The 22,734-nt window shown below is 40.1% G+C and overlaps 1 protein-coding gene across 3 annotated transcripts in view; it reads left to right on the top strand.

Annotated features, from left to right (window-relative positions):
- Positions 1-19,565, top strand: part of LOC145358874 (E3 SUMO-protein ligase PIAS4-like) — a 94,991-nt gene extending 75,426 nt beyond the window's left edge. For all 3 annotated transcript variants that reach the window (XM_080213230.1, XM_080213231.1, XM_080213229.1), the window contains 4 exons: positions 1,206-1,279; positions 6,202-6,362; positions 9,492-9,631; positions 17,197-19,565. In XM_080213230.1, the coding sequence (XP_080069356.1) occupies positions 1,206-1,279; positions 6,202-6,362; positions 9,492-9,631; positions 17,197-17,276 (455 nt within the window). In that variant the 3' untranslated portion in view covers positions 17,277-19,565. The remainder of the gene's footprint in view (positions 1-1,205; positions 1,280-6,201; positions 6,363-9,491; positions 9,632-17,196) is intronic.
- Positions 19,566-22,734: the final 3,169 nt, after the last annotated feature.

The raw sequence follows: 22,734 nt of genomic DNA, 5'->3' as shown, positions 1-22,734 counted from the left end.
GGACTGGCGTAAACACAGTAAAAAGTCTGACAACACCAGGTTTTAGTCCAACCGATTTATTTGATAATACTCACAAGCTTTCGAGGGGACTGCCTCTTCGTCAGGTGAATACTCTCCATTCACCTGACGAAGAGGCAGTCCCCTCGAAAGCTTGTGAGTATTATCAAATAAATCGGTTGGACTAAAACCTGGTGTTCTCAGACTTTTTACTAATTGAATGTATTCAAGGATTAATTTGATCAAGGGAGGACAGGAAAGTGTTGAGGCCACAGTCAGATCAACCATGATCTAATCAAATTTCAGAACGTATTTGAGGGGCTATATAACCTACTCTCGATTCTAATTCTTGTGTGTGCTTCTGTTCTTGTGGAAGTTACTAAGTCCAGCAGACCACTGTGGTAAGCATGTTAGTTGGCAGGGGAGCAACGTTATTGCTTACCATCCTTTATCCTACAACATGGGAAGCAGGGTGTTCTTTTCCAAACGGACTCTAAATGTTTTGTCAGAAATGGGATATTTATTAAAGTTTTACTTACTGGTTTCTATAACTTAGTGAGTATGCTGCTCACTGGCTTGGCAATCTTAATTTTGAGATGTGTAGCAATGACCTTGTTTAAAGTGTTTATTTGACTAACGTTAGAAGCAATTGAAATTAAAGTTGAAGCTTATAAATTTTAATATAGCATTAACATATTGGTGCTTCCAACAAGGGAGCTACCGGTGTAGTAATAAATCTGAAATTGAAAGTTAGACTCAGTGATGGTAACTATAAAACTACCATTGATTGTTGCTGAATCCCATCAGGTTCACTAATGTCCTTTAGGGAAGGAAATTTACTATCTTACCTGCTCTGTAACAAGTCTCACAACACTAGGTTAAAGTTCAACAGGTTTATTTGGTATCTCAAGCTTTAGGAGCACTGCTCCTTCATTAGGTGAGGGAAAAATCGCTCTGTGGAAAGGACAGGTGTTTGGAACTAAAGGAGAGCTGGCGCAAGCAAAATGGATGAATGGCTTGCTTCTATGTTGTATGATTTTTGTATGCTACATTTAAGATTTACAAAGATGCAAAAAGTTGCAATTTCTTGCTTCCTTCTCCTAGTAAAGTATCTTCATGATGCAAGATAAAAGTTATTTTTAATATTGTTTCACAGTATGTCTCTGTTGGTAAATGTTGGTAATAGAAGTTATCTTTTTACGTTAAAGTTCGAAGAAAGCTTCGATTGGAACCTGACAATGATATTACCACCACAGGCCTCCGCGTTTCTCTTATGTGTAGTGTAAGTATTCTTATGTGTAGTGCAAGTATTCTTACAAATATTGCAGAATATTTTCTCAAAACTAGTAAAAGAACAGTTGACCTCATTCACCTGTAATTAAGCACAGAAGGAGAAAATATCATTATGCATGAGTGGTTTTAAAAAAGTAATTGCAGATGTGTGATGCTTTTTGCAAAGATTTAATTTCACTACTGTTTTGTTTGTTATCGCGTTTTTTATTACGACTTTGTAAAGAAAGAAGGGTCTTTGGTTTTAATAATTTGAAAATTAATTATGGATGGGTAATAAATGTTGGCCTGGCCAGTGATACCCAAATCCTGTGAAAGAATGAAAAGAAGCTTTGTTTAGTTCCAAGGCAGTTTCCAGGGAGAGGGGAGGCAGTAGTTGGGAAACAGTTTGGAGCAAGGATTGCCAACGATGGCTTAACTTTTTCCATTATTTAAATTGACAAAATTTCTCCTTATCCATTATGAATTTTGGATGAGCAATCATATTTAGCAATAGGATGAGTTGAGAGAAGTGTTGAGGTGAATCTGGATGTTATCAACATACCTGTAAAAACTAACAATGCTTTTGGATGAATAATTTGAGGTGCAACCTGTCGATGAAAACTAAAAAGGTTCCAAAGGTACATTCCTTGGGTCGCCAGAGGTCGTGGTACAGGGATTGGAAGAGAAGCGATTGCAAGCCATATTCTGGCTACAATTAAATATGTAAGAATGGAACCAGATGGGTGTAGTGCTACTTCACTGAGCCACATAGGCAGATGTGTTGTCACTAGTGTCAAAGACACCAAATGGATAAAGAAAGATGAGGAAGGATAATATACCATTGCCAAAGTCAAACACAATGCTACTTATGACTTGGATAAGAGTTAGTTCTGCACCATAGTGGAGGTCAGGGAATCTTGATTGGTAGGATGGAGTTGATGAGCTTGAATTTAGGAGGCCATAACACATTCAAGGGCATTTGGAGACCAAAGGGAGGTTTAGCTTGAGATGGTGGTTTGCAGGGATGATTGGGTTAAGAGTTGGTTTTTGGAGGAAGGGTTGATGGCAGCTGACGTAAGGAAAAAGAGGCCGCATCTGTTTGCAATATCAACTAAAATAGTGGCCAGGAGTGGAAAATGGATGGTCAGCAGGTTAATGGGAATAGGATTGGAAATGGGCCTTGTGGACGTAATGAGCTTGGGGAGTTGGGAGAAATACTAGAAAAAAATGCTAGTTCATTGCTATGACAGGGAGATCTTTTGGGGAATGTTGACTCTGGATTAATGGAAGAGAGGTAAACAGCAGAGGCAGCTGATTAGATGGTATAAATCTTCGCGAAAAATAAATCCCTGAGCTTTCCATACTTATTGCTAGAGGTGAGGGTGGAGGAGGTGGGGGAAAGCGGTTTAAAAACATGGTTTGTAGTAGGGAAAAGAAGCTGGGGGTTATCTCAGCAATCTGGATGCTTTCGGAAGAGTGGGTAACCAGATTTGGCAGTAAGTGGCTCAGGCACTGTACAATCAGATCTTCCTTCCTTGAGCTTGAGGGAATAGAGATGAGGCCACGTGAATGGAATGATCAGGGAGGGAGTGCAATATTTTTGTTGAGGATTTGAACATCAAATGTGGAGGTGAGATTGTGGTTGAGCAAATTAGTAACCATAGAAATGTGGAAGCTGAAAAGCCAAAGACAGGACAGTTGGGATTCTGAAAGTGCAATTGCAAGTGAATTGGGGGATAGTCCCACCATCTTTTCCCCTGCCGGGATTCTCCGCCACCCCCCACTGAAGGAGGTAGGATTGAGATGTGGAAGGGGAAGAATGGGGGTAGGAAGTGATGTAAGGAGGTGATGAAAGATGTACTTATCTGTGATTGATAAGAGTGGACTAGTGAGATCACATGAGATGGCAAAGGAATATTAATGCTGGAATGAACAATGCTGGGTGGAAGCTTGAGACATCCCCACGGAGATTGAAAATATTGGATAGAAACTCGCTGTTCTGTTCTTCCTCGCAATTAGCATCTTGAATGGAGAAAAACTTGTTTTATTGAAAATGAAAGTACAAAATATAAAATTTAAAACTGTCTTAAAAGCAAGTGTCTTATGTACCTTTACTTTTATCTTGTTTATGATGTTTACAATGTTGGCAAGTGTGAGGTTATCCACTTTGGCAGGAATAATAGTAGGAAGGACTACTACTTACAGGGCAAAAAGCTGCAGCGTGCTACGGTGCAGAGGGACCTGGGGGTCCTTGTGCATGAGTCGCAAAAACCCAGCCTGCAGGTGCAGCAGGTGGTCAGGAAGGCTAATGGGATGCTGGCCTTCATAGCGAGGGGGATTGAATATAAAAGTAGGGAGGTCTTGTTGCAACTGTACAGGGCACTGGTGAGGCTGCAGCTGGAGTACTGTGTGTAGTTTTGGCCGCCACACTTGCACAAGGATATTTTGGCCTTGGAGGGAGTGCAGAGGAGGTTCACTAGGCTGATACCGGAGTTGAGGGTGTTGAGCTATGAAGAGAGGCTGAATAGACTGGGCTTGTACTCGTTAGAGTTTAGAAGGATGAGGGGGGGATCTTATTGAGACGTATAAGATGATGAAAGGGATGGATAGGGTAGAGGTGGAGAGGTTCTTCCTGCTCAGAAAGGACAGCAGGACTAGAGGGCACAGCTCAAGATAAGGGAGGGGGGGGGCTGCAGTTTAGAACAGAGTTGAGGAGGAACTTCTTCACTCAAAGGGTGGTGAATCTCTGGAATTCTCTGCCCGTTGAAGTGGAGGAGGCCACCCCGCTAAATATATTTAAGACGCGGTAGATAGGTTTTTGGTAGGCAGGGGAATTGAGGGTTATGGGGAGAAAGCGGGAAAGTGGAACTGAGCCACTTCAGATCAGCCATGATCTTATTAAATGGTGGGGCAGGCTCGAAGGGCTAGATGGCCTACTCCTGCTCCTATTTCTTATGTTTTCTCATATTGTACAGTTTAGTTCCATAAGCAATGCTTAACTTTTTATAAATATTGACGAAAGCAAAGATCGACATTCTTCAAAGGTGATCGTGAGCAGTGTAATCTCTTACATCGTCAAGCAATTAGAAATCTAAAATGCCAGAATCCTGTGTTAAATGTTTATATGAACATTTGCAAGATTTGATTCATTGCGAATGGTTTGAGTTGGTTTTTCTGTTTTGCTTTTAATTACACAGGTGCTACAGTAAACCAGAAATGCATGCTACAGACATTTTGTGAATTCTATTGGATAAGCATTTTCTTTCATAGCACTTTTCAGAATAAGCCTCTTAATTTCTGAATGTGTAGAATTAATTTTCAGTGCACACTGTGATATGAGTATTCTCGTGTTCTTCAGTGATGGGGCTCAGAGTATAAAAACATACAATGTAATAGGGAAATACATTTGTGCAGAAGTCTTTGTAAATAAATAAATAACTACATCCTTTTGTTACACACTGTACTAGATGTTTATCGTAGAATTAAAACAATGATGATTGTCCCTCTGCCAATTCTGAAAGTGCTATCATTCAGCCACAACTCTTTTCCTTTTGCCGTGCATTTTTAAATTTTTGTAGACATCCGATTCCTGTTGGAACTACTGAATCTGCTTCCACCTAGATCATCCTAAGATCCACCCTTTTTTTGCCAATTATTCTAAATCTGTGGCCTCTAGTTACCAACCCTCGTCAATAAAAATAGTTTCTCTTTATCTATTCCGTCATAGTATCATAGAATCTGTACAGTGCAGGAGGAGGCCATTCAGCACATCAAGTCTGCATTGACCACAATCCCACCCAGACCCTATCCCCATAACCCCACATATTTACCCTGCTAGTCCCCCTGACGCTAAGGAGAAATTTATCATGGCCGAACCACCGAACCCACACATCTTTGGATTGTGGGAGGAAATCGGAGCAACTGGAGGAAACCCATGCAGACACATGGAGAACATGCAAACTCCACACAAACTGTGACCCGAGGCCAGAATTGAACCGGGTCTCTGGTGCTGTGAGGCAGCAGTACCGCCCCAGTCAAACCCATTCATTATTTTGCAATTGAAAATATTGACGTTATCAAAATGCAGATTTCCAAGAGAATTAGCACAATAACCCAAAGTAAATTGATGAACACAATGTTCTTCAGGTCAATGCTCTCACTCTTTTTACACAGAAAAGTGCATGCCTGGAATTCATTGCCGGGGAGGTAGTGGAAGCAGATATGATAGTGACTTTTACAGGCATCTTGACAAATACATGAATAGATTGGGAATAGAGGAATGTGGTCCCTGGAAGGGTAGGGGGTTTTAGTTAAGTCGGGCAGCATGGTTGGTGCAGGCTTGGAGGGCTGAAGGGCCTGTTCCTGTGCTGTAATTTTCTTTGTTCTTGAGTGTTATGACAACAGCGGATGTTAATTGGTGAGCAAACCAAATCTGGAACAAAACTTGGGTTTACTTACTTCCTTAAACTACTTGACTATAGCTTCATTACAAATGCATGCATTTAGCACCCTTGCTCCTTTCATCCCTCAACTCTTCCAGCCAAATGGTCTCCATTAACCTTTCCCCAGACTAATTGAATCATGTACACACAGCCTCTGTGCAGAATAACACAATATTCTCCAAAAATATTTTTTTAAAAAATCCATTCTGACTTGAGTCACACTCCCTTGATGCCATTATAAAATCATTGAATCCCTTCAGCGCAGAAGGAGGCCATTTGGCCTATTGAGCCAAATGCCTTAAGGTGGATGAGTTGTGCCATCTAATACCATGTCAGTTGTCACTAATTAAAGTTTCAGTTGAATGACACAAACTTTGAATCATAATTGCAATTTGTTGTTCACACTTTCAAAAATGTATTTAGTCAAATTCATTAGTGTATATTTCATAACATTTTTCTAATCTATCTCTCCAATGTTGTTGCTCAAAAGCTTGGCAAGATACGGCTTTCCGTTCCCTGTCGCAGTATTACCTGTGGGCATTTACAGTGTTTTGATGCAGCGCTTTATATTCAGATGAATGAGAAGAAGCCTACGTGGATGTGTCCTGTATGCGACAATCCAGCTCCTTATGAGCTGCTATTTGTAGACCAGTGAGTATTATTCCACATAGTTTACCTTTTATTTACAATGATGTTTTCAGTGAGATATTTGTCCACACAGTCAAATGGAATGATCAAACCAAGTACTGCCCACTTTTCCACCCAACAACAATATTTAATACTGTATGTGCATCTTCTCATTGTCCAAACAGTCTATACAACTTGCCTGATCAGCTTCATGTCAGCAGACAATTGGGCAAAGCATCTCTAATCCATCTTGGTCTAGTGGAAAGTGCAACATAGAGAAGGCTAAAGTTTGGATCGTTGTAGTGAGGCTTCTGAGTACAACTTTCTATTTATCATAAGCTAATTCATTGATCTCCCCATGGAGGAATGCTGGAAACAGAAAGGAGAAATTGATTAGTTATGGACAAGCCAAACAAGTTCCTTTATGGATATGCTCTGTGATGTGCCAATTTTTGATTCACTCAGGTATCCAGTACCCTTTGGGCCAGTTAAATATTCTCAATGTTTTTGAAATAAGAAATGTGGATTAATTCTAAAGTATTATTGATCTTTAAATGAAGACAAAAATCTGACCACACTCCCCCATGATTTCTTCGCCTTTTGATTAGTCGATTCAGTAAAATTATTGCTGGTTTCATAAGCAGTAATGTGTTTCGTAAATCCTCCTCTATGTCATCAATCTTCTAGAATAATAGAATTATTTAGATCATCTACAAATCTTTTGATTATCTTTGTTTGAAAATAACTGAAGGAAGTCACTGGAATTCCCCAACCTCGCCTGTAGCTGGAATTATTCGGTCCTGCTGCTATGATCAGAGATTTGGCTGAGCACCAAATTCTCCGTTCTCCCTGGCAGTGATAACTAGGTGTGCAAGACCGGAAAATTCCAGCCAGTATCCTTGAGGGGCAGATTTTGTTTTAATTTACCTTTTTTTTTGATGTGGATATGGTCAGCATTTATTGCCCATCCTCCAGTTGCACTTGAAACCTCTGCAATCTGTGGTAAAGATATTCCCACAGTGTTGTTATGGAGAGATTTCCCAGGAATTGAATACAAAAGTAGGGGCATTATGCTTCATCTTGCAGGGCATTGGTCAGACCATGTTTAGAGTACTGTGTGCTGTATCAGTCTCCTTATTTAAGAAAGGATGTAAATGTGTTAGAAGCAGTTCAGAGAAAGTTTACCAGAATAATACCTGGAATGGATATTATGGGTGGGTTATCTTATGAGGAAATGTTGGGCAGACAAGATTTGTGTCCATTGGAGTTTAGAAGAGTAAGAGGCAAACTGATTGAAACATATAGACAGGCTGAATGTGGAGAGAATGTTTCCTGTTGTGGAAGAATCTAAAACTTGGGTTCATGTTTAAAATGGAGATGAGGTGAAATTTCTGTTGAGGATTGTGAATCTTTGGAGCTCTCTTCCTGAAACTTGGTGGAATAATCTTTTGATTATTTTTAAGGCCGAGGTGAATAGATTCTTGGCAAGCAAAGGGGTGATAGATTATCAGGGGTCGGTGGGATCAGATATAAGGTTACTATCCGATCAGCCATGATTTTAATACATGGCAGATCAGGCTCAAGAAGCCGAATGGCAGCCTCCTGCTCTTTGTTTGTATGTTTGTACTGTTTACAAGGTGCACTGCAACAACTCACCAGGTTGCAACCACACAGCCTCTAATACCCATAAGAACAAGGACAGCAAGTATATGGGAACACCACCATCAGCAAGCTCCCCTCCAAGTGGCACACATTCCTGACTTGGAAATGTATCACCATTTCTTCAATGTCACTGGGTCAGAAATCTTAAACTTCCTATAAGCACTGAGCATATACATTCACCCTGTGAGATTTCAGTGGTTTCAAGAAGGTCTCTTACCACTACCACCTTGAGGGCAATTAGGGTTGGGTAATAAATGCTGGCCTTGCAAATGATGCCCACGTGTCAAGAATGAACAAAAATCTGTGCACTATAACATCCAAATCTCTGTTTGTTGTGCTCTTGCACTCTCTCTCAACTCACTGATTTTAGTGCTTTTACCTGATGGGTGTTTGTATGCTCATTATTCTCTCTGTCCACATGCATATCACTAATCTTCTGTAAGTTAAACATAATTTGCAATCCCCAAACACTTTGAGATTTGCAGAACATGTATAAGTCCACTATTGTCCACTATCGCACTAGTCTTTGTCATCTGCAAATTTGTAGGCCCTGACCCCAACCACTATATTGGAATTATAAATCAAAAACAGCAGTCCCATCGTCGATCCCTACTCGACACAACAAACAATCTGTCTCAAAGCAGATCCAAGTCACCTACAACTTTTTTATTGATAGCCTTCCAGCCAGTTTTGAATCTTAGCTCATCATGTTATTGATAAAAACATAAGAACATAAGAAAAAGGAGTAGGAGTAGGCCATCTCGCCCTTCGAGCCTGCCCCGCCATTCAATAAGATCATGGCCCATCTGAAAATGGTTCAGTTCCACTTAGCCGCCTGCTCCCCATAACCTTTAATTCCCTTATCGATCAGAAATCTATCTACCTGTGACTTAAACATATTCAACGAGATAGCTTCCACCGCTTCAATGGGCAGAGAATTGATATTCATGTTTCTTAGATTTAGAGAAGTCACAAATGGATAATGTGCCCTATGATGTGAATGCTTTATTGTAATGACTTTCTTCTGGTTTCTGTAACTAATTGAACTGTTGATTTTGAGGTAAAAGCCAAAATTGTGTTATATAATTTGGTAATGTTGCTGAAGGAGAGACAATAGGAGTACATGGTGCAAGATCAAACAGTTTGTTTGAAACAGAATTTTTGAACTTTTGATTTGTAGATTTTAGTAGCGTGTGTAGAAATCTCATGCAGGAATCCCTGGCATGTTAATTTCTGTTGAATTGCCCCATCATGTAGAATTATCTCCAAAGCAAACCGATGACTTTGCTTCTTCACTTTACCTCTGACCAAAATCCTGGATGTGGGAGCGTCGTTACATGGGTGAAATCTGCAGATTGTGCACGTACCTTGCCTATTTCCATATCACTGTTTAAAAAAAATCTGCAAAACTTTTCAAAGCTCAATTAACCTGGTAGTGACAACCAACAACAAATGAACAGATGAGGAATAAACACAGTTTTTTTTTCTTAGGCTGTTTTTAGATATTTTGAAGGAGTGTGAAGATGCCTCGGAAGTTCAGTTCAAGGATGATGGCAGTTGGACACCAATAAAACCAGAAAAACAGCCTCAGAAGAACTCTGGTCCTAAATACCCAGTAGTGGAATTAGAAGGTTAGCTTCTTTGACTTCAGTGCCCTACACGATTATTGATGATATAATTGGACATTTACAGATGAGCACAATTCATTTTCTAATTGTCTCTGGGGTAAGGAAAGGGGAGCACTTATGACACCCAGTGTGCATGTCTACCCTTTACTGCATTGAGCATGCTTAATGCCGAATAATCCCCCTCTATGCCCAACATAGCTTAGTCTCAACTTCAAAGCACCCTTAACCCCTGTTTCCCAGAGTAGCTGTGCTGTGGTGACCAAGGCAAGTTGGTGACCAAGGGGAATTGGGTTGAGGGCATTTGACTTCGATTCTACTTGACATTTTAACTAACAGGAAATTTTATTGTTTCTTTAAGTTAAATCCAGATGTCTAAAATAAAACCACTTTGTTGCTCCTTGATACCTTCCTAATTTTAATCTCTTTTTCGAATTCACTGATAAACTGTCGTATATTAGGATAATTAGACAAAAATGGATTACCACTTCGGATTCACGGAAGAAGCTTTGGATGGTGTTTGTGCTTGCCGACTCCCGATCCCACACCACTCTGTTAAAATTCTCATCCTTTTTAGTCCAACCGGTTTATTTGATAATGCTCACAAGCTTTCAAGGGGACTGCCTCTTCGTCAGGTAAATGGAGAGTTCTGGCCTCAGACAGAGCAAATAAAGCACAGACAGTTTAGAGATTACTGATTAGAACACGAATCTTTACACCTAACCTGCTGTTCAAGACCTGAAGTGGCTGACAATGTGAGTGGAAGGAGCACTGATCACAGGTTACAGAGATGTGTATTGTCTCCAGACAGTACAGTAAGTGAGGTTTTGCAAACCCAGGCAAGTCACGGGGGTTACAGATAGTGCGACATGAACCCAAGATCCCGGTTGAGACCGTCCTCGTGTGTGGAACTTGGCTATCAGTCTCTGTTCAGTGACTCTGCGCTGTCGTGTGTCGTGAAGGCCGCCTTGGAGAATGCTTACCCGAAGGTCAGAGGCTGAATGCCCGTGACCACTGAAGTGTTCGCCAGACCCCTCTCAGAACTCTCCCAGACCTCTGTGTTCCTCTTTAACATCCCTGATTTTTAATTGTTCCATCATAAGTGGATGTGACTTCCACTGCATGGGCCCTAAGCTCTGAATGTGTAGGCCTCTCTACCTCTCTTTTCGTTAAGAAACCTAAAATTCTGAGTTTACCCAAGTTTTCAGTCACCTCCTTGTGTGGTTTGATGTCAAATTTTGCTAGTGTTGCTATGAACCCCCTTGGGATGCTTTATTGCATTGAAAACACTGAATATTTGCTGTTAGTTAATCTGATGACAATAGCCATGGACAATATTGTCCAGATACTTCAGATGAAGACTACAATTGCACCCAAATGCTTTGCTATTGTACTAATTAGGCACCCAGTAATTGGTACAGAGCGTGGATTTGAAAGTCCACACCCATCTGCCATTGATTAATCTATTCATGTCATTTTAGATTTATTTAAATTTCATTAATCAGTGTTAGTTATATCAATTGGCTAATTTGACATTGTAAGTTAATTTTGTTATTTATATCCTCCCTATTATTATTTATAAAGTATGAATAGGGCACCCAGAATAGATGCTGCCAAACTCTGAGTATGTGCCCCTCAATAAACTTTGGCCATGAAATTATCTGTCAATTGCCTTGGCAGTTTCCTAACTGACTAGCCGAAAGTCTTATGTGGAGACGTTTCTTGAAAATGTTTTAATTCCTAGATTTAGAATAAATGTTCATTGTTCTCCAGTGACTTGATATAACTCCTGAGTTTGATTTTAACATTTCTATCTTTTCTTCTGTTCCTTTGCACCTGCCTATTTGTGCACTGTAATCTCCTTCTATTCTTTACCTGACAAAATTAATCAATTTTTCTAGAATCCAACCACTGCATCAACAGGAATCCTAGGTCTGATATTGCAACTGTCAATGATTGACACCGTTGCTGTCCGGTTTTATTGTAGAACATACTACTGATTAGTTAAATTAAAGCATTTAATAACCTCACCTGCCACTGTAATCAGTGCCTCCCTTGTGGAATGAAGTTTCTACCAAACTTCTAGAAGCATTTGAAGTAGTCTGACTGTAGACTGCAGTGGTTCCAATAGTCTAGAACTTCAAGAAACCTGGATATTGTGCTGCATTTTGAAGAACGTGTCTACCTCCATTTCACAAGGACATGATTAGAAAATATGACTGGAGCCAAAATTAAACGTTTTAATACGCTGTCTGATGTGCCAGTGAGCCATAAGATCGGGAAGTTCAGTGCCTGATGTGATCTCACTGGAGTTGCTACTGTTGGCTACATTGTCCAATATCTGTTGCCATCAACCTGCTGAGATTTTGAGGAGCAAGATAAAAAATTTAAAGCCTCAAAGGTATTAATCTCTGGATCGCTATCTAAGCTACATGCATATTGTCATGGGAGTAAACAGATCAGATGATTAAGTATGTGCCTGAAAGAGTGGTGTGAGGAGGCAGGAGTTTTGATTCATGAGGCAGTAGCAGCAGAACAGAGGGAAAAGGAAACCAGTTCCACTTAAACTATTTGGGACCAAATTAAGTCTTGAGGAAATGTAGGGGGAGTGCATTCAAGGGGGGGTAAACTCAAAAGCAGTGACAGATGTCAATGCTTTGGAGCAGAATAGCAATTTGGACAAAACTTGCCAGGAACTGAGAAGTTAACAAAAATATTTGGGCAGAATGGCTAAGGTGACATCCATGAAAAATAGATAGGGTGTTGTATCTGATTTCATGAAGCATTTTCATCAAAATAAATAATTTAATAACAGTTCCCACATTCTGCAGTTACTGCACACCACCTGCACTGCCATCCTTTATAATAGTGTTTTATTTATTTAATTAGCTGTGATCCTTCACTCTGCTTTTAGTTTTAAAAGATAATTAATTTAGCCAGTTTATAAATAATTGATTTAAATGATATTTTTAAAAAATTATTTCCAAGATGTGGATGTTGTTGGCTAAGCCAGCGTTTATTGCCTATCCCTAGTTGCCCTTTGGGAGGTGGTGGTGAGCTACCATCTTGAACTGTTGCAATCACTGAGATGTCAGTACAACCGTAGTGCTGTTAGAGAGCGAATTCCAAGATTTTGACCCAGTGACAGTGAATGAATGGTGATATATTTCCAAGTCATGTTGATAAGTGAGTTGAAGTGGAATCTCCAGGTGATGCTCCCAGGTTTCTGCTGCCCTTGTCCTTTATTACTTAACAATTATATTTCCCCAGCTCTTAATTTAAACCACTAGCCCAGCTTAAAGAGCAAAAAGGATAACATTTCCAACCAATCGCCAACCTGCTGTACCTTTTGCATTCTCCCTTTTGTGCTCTAGCCCTGCTTCATCATTTTTTTAACCTACTGTTCTTGCACATGAATTAAAACCATGTATGGATCCCTGGGAATACCACAATACCTTCTGCCAATCAGAGTACACTCCCTTCATCCATACTCCGTCACCTCCAAAAATTATGGATCCATGTCACAAGGTTACCTGCAATTCCAATCAATCTCATTTTTATTAATACTTTCTAGTATAGACCTTATCAGATACTTTCTAGAAATTCTTGTAGACAACATCCATGGACACTCCCCTGTCCATCTAGTAAAATAATTCTCTATTTGATCCTATAAATTCTATATTGTATTTGTTCCAATCTGCTGCTTATGCAAAACATAGATTTTGGTGCCTTTAAAAGCTAAAATAATGGTTATGTTTTTAGGATTTTGTGAGAGATATTTTCCTCTGATATATTAAGAAAGATTACTGAGCCCTTCTGTCTGCCAGAACAGCTATCACACTGAATTATATTTTTTTCTCTTTCCACCCTTCTCCCCATCCCATCTTTGACTATTTCCATATTTAGCTTCTCACTGTTCCTAGCTCATTACAACCTTCAGAAGCAGTTTGTTGTCTTTCTCTTTCTTAGGCACTTCATAGTCCCTCTTGGTCTGAACTATATTTGGATAACATTGAAAAATTAGATTGCTGTATTTGTTTGCTTCTCTATCTCTTCCAACTACCTATTTTTCATATTCCCTATTTTTAAAATTATTGTTGCACATCTTTCATTAAGTTCATAAATTGGTAAGATATAGGAGCAGAGTTAAGCCATTTGACCATCGAGTCTGCTCCGCCATTTGATCATGGCTGATATGCTCCTCATCCCCATTTTCCTGCCTTCTCCCCATAACCTTCTTGAGAAGGTGAGAGGGCATGGGATCCAAGGGGCTTTGGCCTTGTGGATCCAGAACTTGCTTGCCTGCAGAAGGCAGAGTGGTTGTGGATGGGTCTTTTTCTGCATGGAGGTCAGTCACCAGTGGAGTGCCCCAGGGATCTGTTCTAGGACCCTTGCTGTTTGTCATTTTCATAAATGACCTAGATGAGGAAGTGGAGGGATGGGTTAGTAAGTTCGCCGATGACACAAAGGTCGGTGGTGTTGTGGATGGTCTGGAAGGATGTCAGAAATTGCAGCAGGACATAAATAGGATGCAAGACTGGGCTGAGAAGTGGCAGGTGGACTTCAACGTGGATAAATGTGTAGTGGTCCATTTTGGCAGGACCAATGGGATGAACAAGTACACTATCAAGGGCAGGAGTCTTAGCAGTGTTGAAGAGCAGAAGGATCTTTGGGTCCGGGTCCACAGGACTCTTAAATCGGCCTCGCAGGTGGAGGATGTGGTCAAGAAGGCGTATGGTGTACTGGCCTTCATTAATCGAGGGATTGAGTTTAGGAGTCGGGAGGTAATACTGCAACTTTATAAGTCCCTTGTCAGGCCCCACTTGGAGTACTGTGCGCAGTTCTGGTCGCCTCACTATAGGAAGGACGTAGAAACTATTGAAAGGGTACAGAGGAGATTTACAAGGATGTTGCCTGGATTGGGAGGCATGCCTTATGAAGATAGGTTGAGGGAGCTGGGACTCTTCTCCCTGGAGAGACGAAGGTTGAGAGGCGACCTGATAGAGGTTTATAAAATGTTGAGAGGAATAGATAGGGTGGATTCTCAGAGGCTATTTCCCCGAGTTGAAATGGTCGCTACGAGAGGACACAGATTTAAGGTGCAGGGAAGCAAGCACAGAGGTGATGTTAGGGGTAAAGTTTTTCACTCGGAGGGTGGTGAGTGAATGGAATCGGCTGCCGTCAGTGGTGGTGGAGGCGAACTCGCCGGGGTCTTTTAAAAGACTTCTAGATGAGTATATGGGATTTAATGGGATTGGGGGTTATAGATAGGTCTATGGATTGGTAGGTATTGATGTGATCGGCGCAACTTGTGGGCCAAAGGGCCTGTTTGTGCTGTAGTGTTCTATGTTCTAACCCTTCAAACCATTACCAATTAAAAATCTATCTAACTCCTTCTTAAATTTACTCACTGTCCCAGCATCCACTGCCCTTTGGGATAGTGAATTCCACAGATTCACAGCCTTTGGGAGAAGTAGTTTGTTTTTAAATTTCCTACCCCTTAAGACTATGACCCTTCACTCTAGAATGCCCCACCAGCAGAAGCATCTGCTCTACGTCTACTTTATCCATACCTTTTATCATCTTGTATACTTCAATTTGATCTCCCCTCATTCTTCTAGATTCCAGAGGGTATAGGCCTAAGCTATTCAGTGTCTTCATATGACAAAACCCTCATCTCTGGAATCAATCTAGTGAACCTCCTCTGAACTGCCTCCAGTGCCACTACATCTTTCCTTACGTAAGGGGACCAAAACTGCACAAGGCTCAAGGCACGGTCTCACCAATGCCTCGTGTAGCCACCAATACTTCCTTACCTTTATATTCTATTCCTTTAGCTTTAAATGCCAACATTCCATTCACTTTCTTTATTATTGGCTGTACCTGCATGCTAATTTTCTGTGACTCGTGCACGAGGACACCCAGATCGCTCTGCAGCGGAGCGCCCCAAAGTCTCTCCCCATTTAGATAATAAGTCGCCTTCCCATTTTTCTGACCAAAATGCATGACCTCACACTTATCTATGTTAAACTCCATCTGCCAAATTTTGGCACACTACCAACTTGCCCAGTTATTTTCATGTTCTTTTGTTTTAATATTGCTTCTCCTGGGATAATTTATTAAATTTTCTGCCTGTTTTACCTTTCTGCTTAAGATTTAAAAGCTGTATAATCATGAAGTATCTGGGGTGACTAACAGCCCACTCAAAATTCCACCCTGCCCTGGCTGTTGTTTATTTTATTTATTTTTACTTCTATTTCCTCTTTCTTAATAAGTAATGGCATCTGGTTGGCTCTGATCTCTGACAATGGCTGAAGATTAAACTTTACATCTAGATATAACAATACCAAGTTGGTGTTCCCAAAAAACTGTATTTTCTGAGAAGGCCCAATGGATGCGATATTAATTTTTAAATGTAGATTGAGTAGGTAATTGAACAAAAATCTGCATTTTTAGATAGATAGATTTTCCTCCCTCTTGTATAACATTTTTCTGAGCTGCAGTGACTCTTACATGGCAGAGTTGCATGTTGGAGTTGAGGAAGTGAAGAAGTGATAATGTTTATGATCAGTTAGAGCAACAAAATTACAAATCCATTTGGCCTTGCAAGTATCAGACTGATTAATATTAAACTGATTCATGTTAAAATTAAAATTGAGGCCTTGAAATAAAAGAACAGTGCAATAACGGAGGAGGCCATTCCACCCATTATGTTTGCAATGGCTTTCAAAGAGGCAATCCCATTTCTCACTTCCCTGCTCTTTCTCCATATCCCTGACATTATTTTTCTCCCTGATCCCTTTTTGAAGGTTTCTCTTGAATCTATTCCCACCACTTTTATCAGTCAGTGCATTCTAAATCCTAATTGCTGTGTAAATAAAGTTTTCCTTATGTTACCTCTAATTTTCTTCTGTTCTTTGCCTGTCACCGCAAATCTGTGCCCTCTGGTTATTAACTCTTCAACTTATGGAAACAGTTTCTCATTATTTATTGCACTTACCACTGTTAAATCTCCTCTTAACCTTTTCTCTCTAAGGAGAACAGCCTTAGCTCCTCCAATCAATCCACAGAACTGCAATCCATTTTTGTATATCCTTTTTGTACTTTCTCCGAAATCTTCATTTTGTTCTTAAAATGTATTGCCCAAAACTGGCGCAATAGGGGATGAATTAGTGTTTTAGAATAGTTCATTATAATTTCTTGTCTTTGTTCTCCACGCTCCTTTTTATGAAGCTCAGGGACCTCATACATTCTAACTGCTTTGTTTGTGATCTGTTCTGCTACTTTCAAAGATTTGTGCACAAAGCACCCTAGGACTCTCTTCTTGCACTCTTTTCTGACACTGTTGGGCTGACTGGCCTGTAATTGACAGGTTTAGCCTACTGCTCCAAGGATCAGTGCTTAGGCCTCAGCCATTTACAATCTGTAGCTAAAGAGCTTGAGTAATTTGGGGTAAATGTCGCAAGACAGGAAATGCTGGTATTCGGAGGAGTTTGCCCTTGTATACAATTGCCTTTCTCTTACAGACATTTTTGCATCTAGCTGACGCATTTTAATTTTGCATTTTACAGACTCTGGCAACAATCAATTCAGTAATCCAGCAAACAGCAAGAGTGACATGGATGTTATTGACCTGACTATAGATTGTTGATCTCAAGGGTCAGCTGCTCAAAAATGAATGTTACTGTGAATGCTGGAGAGAATTCACTACAAAGTGTGCAGACACAACATGGAATGACCTGTTGAAAGAAGTCTACCTCTAGCATTGCAGGCTTTAGTTCCTCCGAACCCCTCCAGCCATGTCTACCTCCTGGAAGAACTGATACAATAGAGGATAACTGATAATCTGTTTGGAGAAGTGACCTCCTGAGGAGTTCTTGTGGATGTGAAGGACCAATGCATAGTTCATGAACTGTCTAGAGAAATAAAGACAGCACAAAGTAGTAGAGGAATGCTTAAATTCTGATGTATTGACTGCTGAATACACATTGATCCCTAGTCAAGTCCCATGTTTTCAGAATGAAATATGGCCAGTTTAACTGGCATCTTTTTGTTTTCCCCTTTATTTTGGTTTCCTTTTAAGTGCAAGTGCCCCTGTCAAAGAAGCCTGAGAGTTTGTATGCTGAATTCTAGGAGCTATAACAATCTTACAGACTAGATTGATTATGTTAGCCCAGCTCCATCTCTGTTCAATTTTTTTTTAACTCCTAACTATTGTTGTTAGTGCTCATGGAAGCAGTTGAATTAAATATAAGGGAGCACTGTTAACTGCAATTCTCTTCTGTGTGTTCTTTGTTAAAATGGATCACTTGAGCGGTAGGTTGGTTGATAAATACAGAATGGCTCATCTACTTGGTTTCACACCATTCTTATCCCATTCCCAAATAGATTGGGGCACAAGGGAAATGTAAAGCAGAAGTAAAGTGCATCCTCAACAGGAGAAGAATCTCGAAAGATGGAATTTTGTGCATTTAATATACCTCTTAACTGGCCAACTCAACAGAATTTTGGGGTATGTATCTGCTCTCACTATCAGTTAGTGTCCGGTCAGTGTTAGTGAAAAGCAAAAGTTAAACAAATATCTGTATTCAATGTGTTTAGCTTTTTTCTAGATCGGGGTCTGGATCCTGAGACTCGGTTGGTTTTCTGAGTAGAACTCTTCAGCACCTATGCTGTGGTCATATTTATTTTTGTTTTGATTTATTTCTCCTCCTGTATATTCCTCTCACTCTATTTTTCCACACCTAGCAGTGTCTGCTTTAGCCTTTGGAATCAGGTGGATTGTGCTGCTACTGTTGTTCCTTTACCCTTCAACCAAGAGGCACTCTAGAGCTATGCAGAGAAAGTGTTTCCCTTTCTCCCTGGAATCTGGAAGCATAGATGATTGGGAAGCCAAATGCAATTTCTAGCCAAGCCTGGGATTTAGCCTGGTTGAGCCCAGTGCTCAGGTGCCACAGCTACTGAGATACTGTCATTTCTTTGCTTTCTTTTAAAATTATTACTGTACAAAGTTGTACATATCTGCACATAGTTTATTTAGGTTTTTTTTTAACACTTTAGTTGGTCCATTCAGGATCTCAAATTATGAAAACCAGATAGGTTAAAGCACTGAGCAGATATGTGGATTTTTTTATACTTAAATCCCACCACTGATTTCTAACTGTTAGTAATTACTATGATAAAGAAAGATTATACATTTTTATCAATTCCAAATTTCCCCGACTGATAATTGCATACTGTTTCTGGTATTAAATTCAGACTTGGTGTGTAAGGATTCTGAAGGAAAGTAACTTGGGTTAATATCAATTTTTGTCTGCTCCAATTCCTCCTTATTACCACGTTCTTATATTTCTGATTCTAACATCAGTTTTCTGTGTTGAAAATCCAAATTATATCAGATGATTGCTTTCACAAGAAATTGTTTTCCCTGTCATCTGATTATTGAAATGGAAACACTGTCCTGAAGATTGGTTTTTGCCATTGCAATGTTTTTACACCATGATTTCCAAGTCTCTATCAATGTTTATGCTCTTGACTCGTGACATTAAAATAAGGATTTGGATCAGTAACATTGGCTTGTAGTTTATGCATTTTTTTAAAAGCACTTGCTGAGTAGAAAGTAATATAAATTAAGTGAAGTCATATGAAGGTTTTCGAGTGACATTAAACAGCTATTCAAAACACTGCTCTGTTTCTAAGTAGTCATTATACTTGGTCATTTTAAAATTTAAATCTTTATGATTTACAAAAACTACTTTTGAGGATTTCTTAAAAGTAAATACAACTGCAGCATTGAGTCCTCAAAACCAAGCATCATAGCCATGTGTTTAAGAAATTCCACATAACTGTTAAAGCTTTGGAATTTGTTGAACAGAAGAAATGAGGTTCCAGGATCAATTTCATATATCTGTTACCTGTATTTTTAAATGGAATAAAATTGCACAACAACAATGAATATTGCAAAACCTGAAGACTTTTTATTACCTGAATCTTTAGATTATGTTTGAAAATTTTCCATGGACATCTTATCACACTGCTCAAGCAATTGTCTAGAAAGGCTACTAGATTGATTTAATAAAACGTTATGCATCTTTTAATATATTTATGGATTGTAGCATCCCCACACCAACAAAATGCTGTTTTGCTCTCCAAACTGAATCATAAAATATTTTGCTTATAAAATGTTTAGGTACGTAAAACAAAATTGAATAGCGTACATACAGGCTTCTATTTTAAAATTGCCCCTTTATTCTCAATATACTCGAATGAGTTTAAATTTGAGCACAAGGCCATTATGAGCATATATAGAATGCAGTTTGCCTTGAAAGGCACCTTGTTAATCTTGTTTCCAGTTAAGCATCTTTGAAAGATGCTCTTGTTTAATGTAGATAAATATCAGGTTATATTAACATTTAATAAACATTTTAAGCTTTCATCTCGCTGTTCCTTGAAAGAAAGTAAAAGTGTTGCTTTTGTTCCCTTTCCTTCAAATCTGAACTTTATTATAACCAAACAACTAACATTTCTTCACTCTTTCTTTGGTTCAACTCTCCTCCTGCTGACCGTTTTCCCCTCTATCTGAAGATGTACACCAGATAAGATTCTTTGGATGCCACTAGTTTTCATTACTTTGTGTGATTCTAGACAACGTGTTTTGGGAGCGATGTAGCATCATAAATTATTGCAGCCAAGCCTGAACTTCTTGCCTAATGTTCACATATTAAGAATGTTCATCAGTGTTTGCTTAATAGGTTATAAGGGACCAGAGTGTTGTTTTTCTGCTACTAGTCAGCTAGAAGGATACTGTCATTGGAGTTTTTTTTTATTCATTCGTGGGACAAGAGTGTTGCTGGTGGCCAGCATCTATTGCCCATCCCCAATTGCCCTTGAGAAGGTGGTGCTGAGCTGTCTTCTTGAATCGCTGCAGTCCATGTTCTGTGGGTTGACTACAATGCTGTTGGGGAGGGAATTCCAGGATTTTGAGCCAGCAACTGCGAAGGAACGGTGGTATATTTCCAAATCAAGATGGTGAGTGGCTTGGAGGGGAACTTCTAGGTAGTGGTGTTTCTATTTATTTGCTGCCCTTGTCCTTCTAGATGGTAGTGCTTGTGAGTTTGAAAGGTGCTGTCTAAGGATCTTTGGTGAACTTCTACAGTGCATCTTGTAGATAGTAGCAGCAGTGTGTACTGAGTGTTGGTGGTGGAAGGATTGAATGCTTGTAGATGTGGTGCCAGTCAAGCAGGCTGTTTTGTCCTGGATGATGTCAAGCTTCTTGAGTGTTGTTGGAACTGCACCCATCCAAGCAAATGGGGCATCACATTCCTGGCTTGTGCTTTGTAAATGGTGGATAGGCTCTGGAGAGTCAGGAAATGAATTAACCCGCCATTGTATTCCTAGTCTCTGACCTGCTCTTGTAACAACTGTGTTTATGTGGTGAATCCAGTTGAATTTCTGGTTAAAGGTAACTCCAAGGATGTTGATAGTGGGGGGATTTGGTGATGGTTACACAATTAAATGGTAAAGGGTGGTGGATAGTGTGTCTCTATTGGTAATGATCATTGTCTGGCATTTGTGTGGTATGAATGTTATTTGCTACTTGTCAATCCAAGCCTGGATATTGTCCAGATCTTGTTGCATTTGAACAATGACTGCTTCAGTATCTGAGGAGTCACGAATGGTGCTGAACATTGTGCAGTCATTGGCAAATATCCCCACTTCTGATCTTGTATGGAAGGAAGATCCTTGATGAAGCAGCTGAAGATTATTGGGCCTAGGACACTATCCTGAGGGACTCGTGGAACTGCAATGACTGATCCTCCACAACCATCTTCCTACCAGATATGACTCCAACCAGCGGACGTTGGCCCCTGATACCCATTGCTTCCAGTTTTGCTAGGGTTCTTTGATGCCACGCTCAGTCGAATGCAGCCTTGATGTCAAGGGCTGTCACTCACATCTCACCTCTGGAATTCAGCTCTTTTGTCCATGTTTGAACCAAGACTGTGATGAATCAGGAACTGAGTAACCCTGGCGAAACCCAAATTGGACGTCACTGAGCAGGTTATTCTGAGCAGGTGTTGCTTGATAGCACTGCCGATGACCCCTTCCATCACTTTACTGATCGAGAGTAGACTGGACAGTAATTGACCTGATTGGATTTGTCCTGCTTTTTGCATACAGCACATACATGGACAATTTTCCACACTGTTGGGTTGATGCCTGTGTTGTAACTACTGGAAGAGCTTGGCTAGGGGAGTGGCAAGTTCTGGAGCACAAGTCTTCAGTGTTATTGCCGGAATGTTATCAGGGCCCATTACCTTTACAGCATCCAGTGCCTCCAACCGTTTCTTGATATCATGTGGAGTGAATCAAATTGACTGGAGACTGGCATCCAAGATGCTGGAGACCACTGGAAGAGGCTGAGATGAATCGGCACCACTGGCTGAAGATTGCTGTGAATACTTCAGCCTTAGCTTTTGCGCTGATGTGCTGGGCTCCTCCATCATTGAGGATGGAGATATTTGAGGAGCCTCTTCCTCTGGTGAGTTGTTTAATTGTCCACCACCATTCTCGATTGGATGTGGTAGGACTGCAGAATTTAGACCTGATCCATTGGTTGTGGGTGGGCTTAGCTCTATCTAACCCCACTAGTCTTGCTACAAGCTAACTGAGTTAGCCTTGCCCATGAAATCTGGGACCATCCTGACCTGTGAAACAGATACATTTACTCAGAAAGCAATCAAGGAAACATATTTCTTAGATTGGGTAGAGACCAATACTTCAGTATTTCCATTCTTGTGGAAGGTTGGTTTTATCTTTTATTTTGCCATGATTGTGCTAGACTTCACATAGAATTATCCCGGTATGTTCATTTTTATTCTTAATTCCCCCTATACTATTCTCATGCTTTCAACATCCACGTGGAAGAAGGAAGGCAGAAGGAAGAAGGTATTATTGGACATGAGATAGGTAGGTGAGGCACAAAGGGCCACTATCCCAAAAGAACACGTGGCATGTATAGTTGGATGCCTTTTTCTTGCTTCCTCGCCATCAAAGATTGATCACTCTATCTTTTTTTTTGCTTTTTGGGCCAGCTAGAAGGTTTATAA

Source organism: Carcharhinus amblyrhynchos, chromosome 26, assembly GCF_965287045.1.
Source record: "Carcharhinus amblyrhynchos chromosome 26, sCarAmb.v2.hapA, whole genome shotgun sequence".
Classification (NCBI taxonomy): Eukaryota; Metazoa; Chordata; class Chondrichthyes; order Carcharhiniformes; family Carcharhinidae; genus Carcharhinus; species Carcharhinus amblyrhynchos.
The sequence above is the reverse complement of the archived record's forward strand: the minus strand, read 5'-3'. Positions and strand labels throughout refer to the sequence as shown.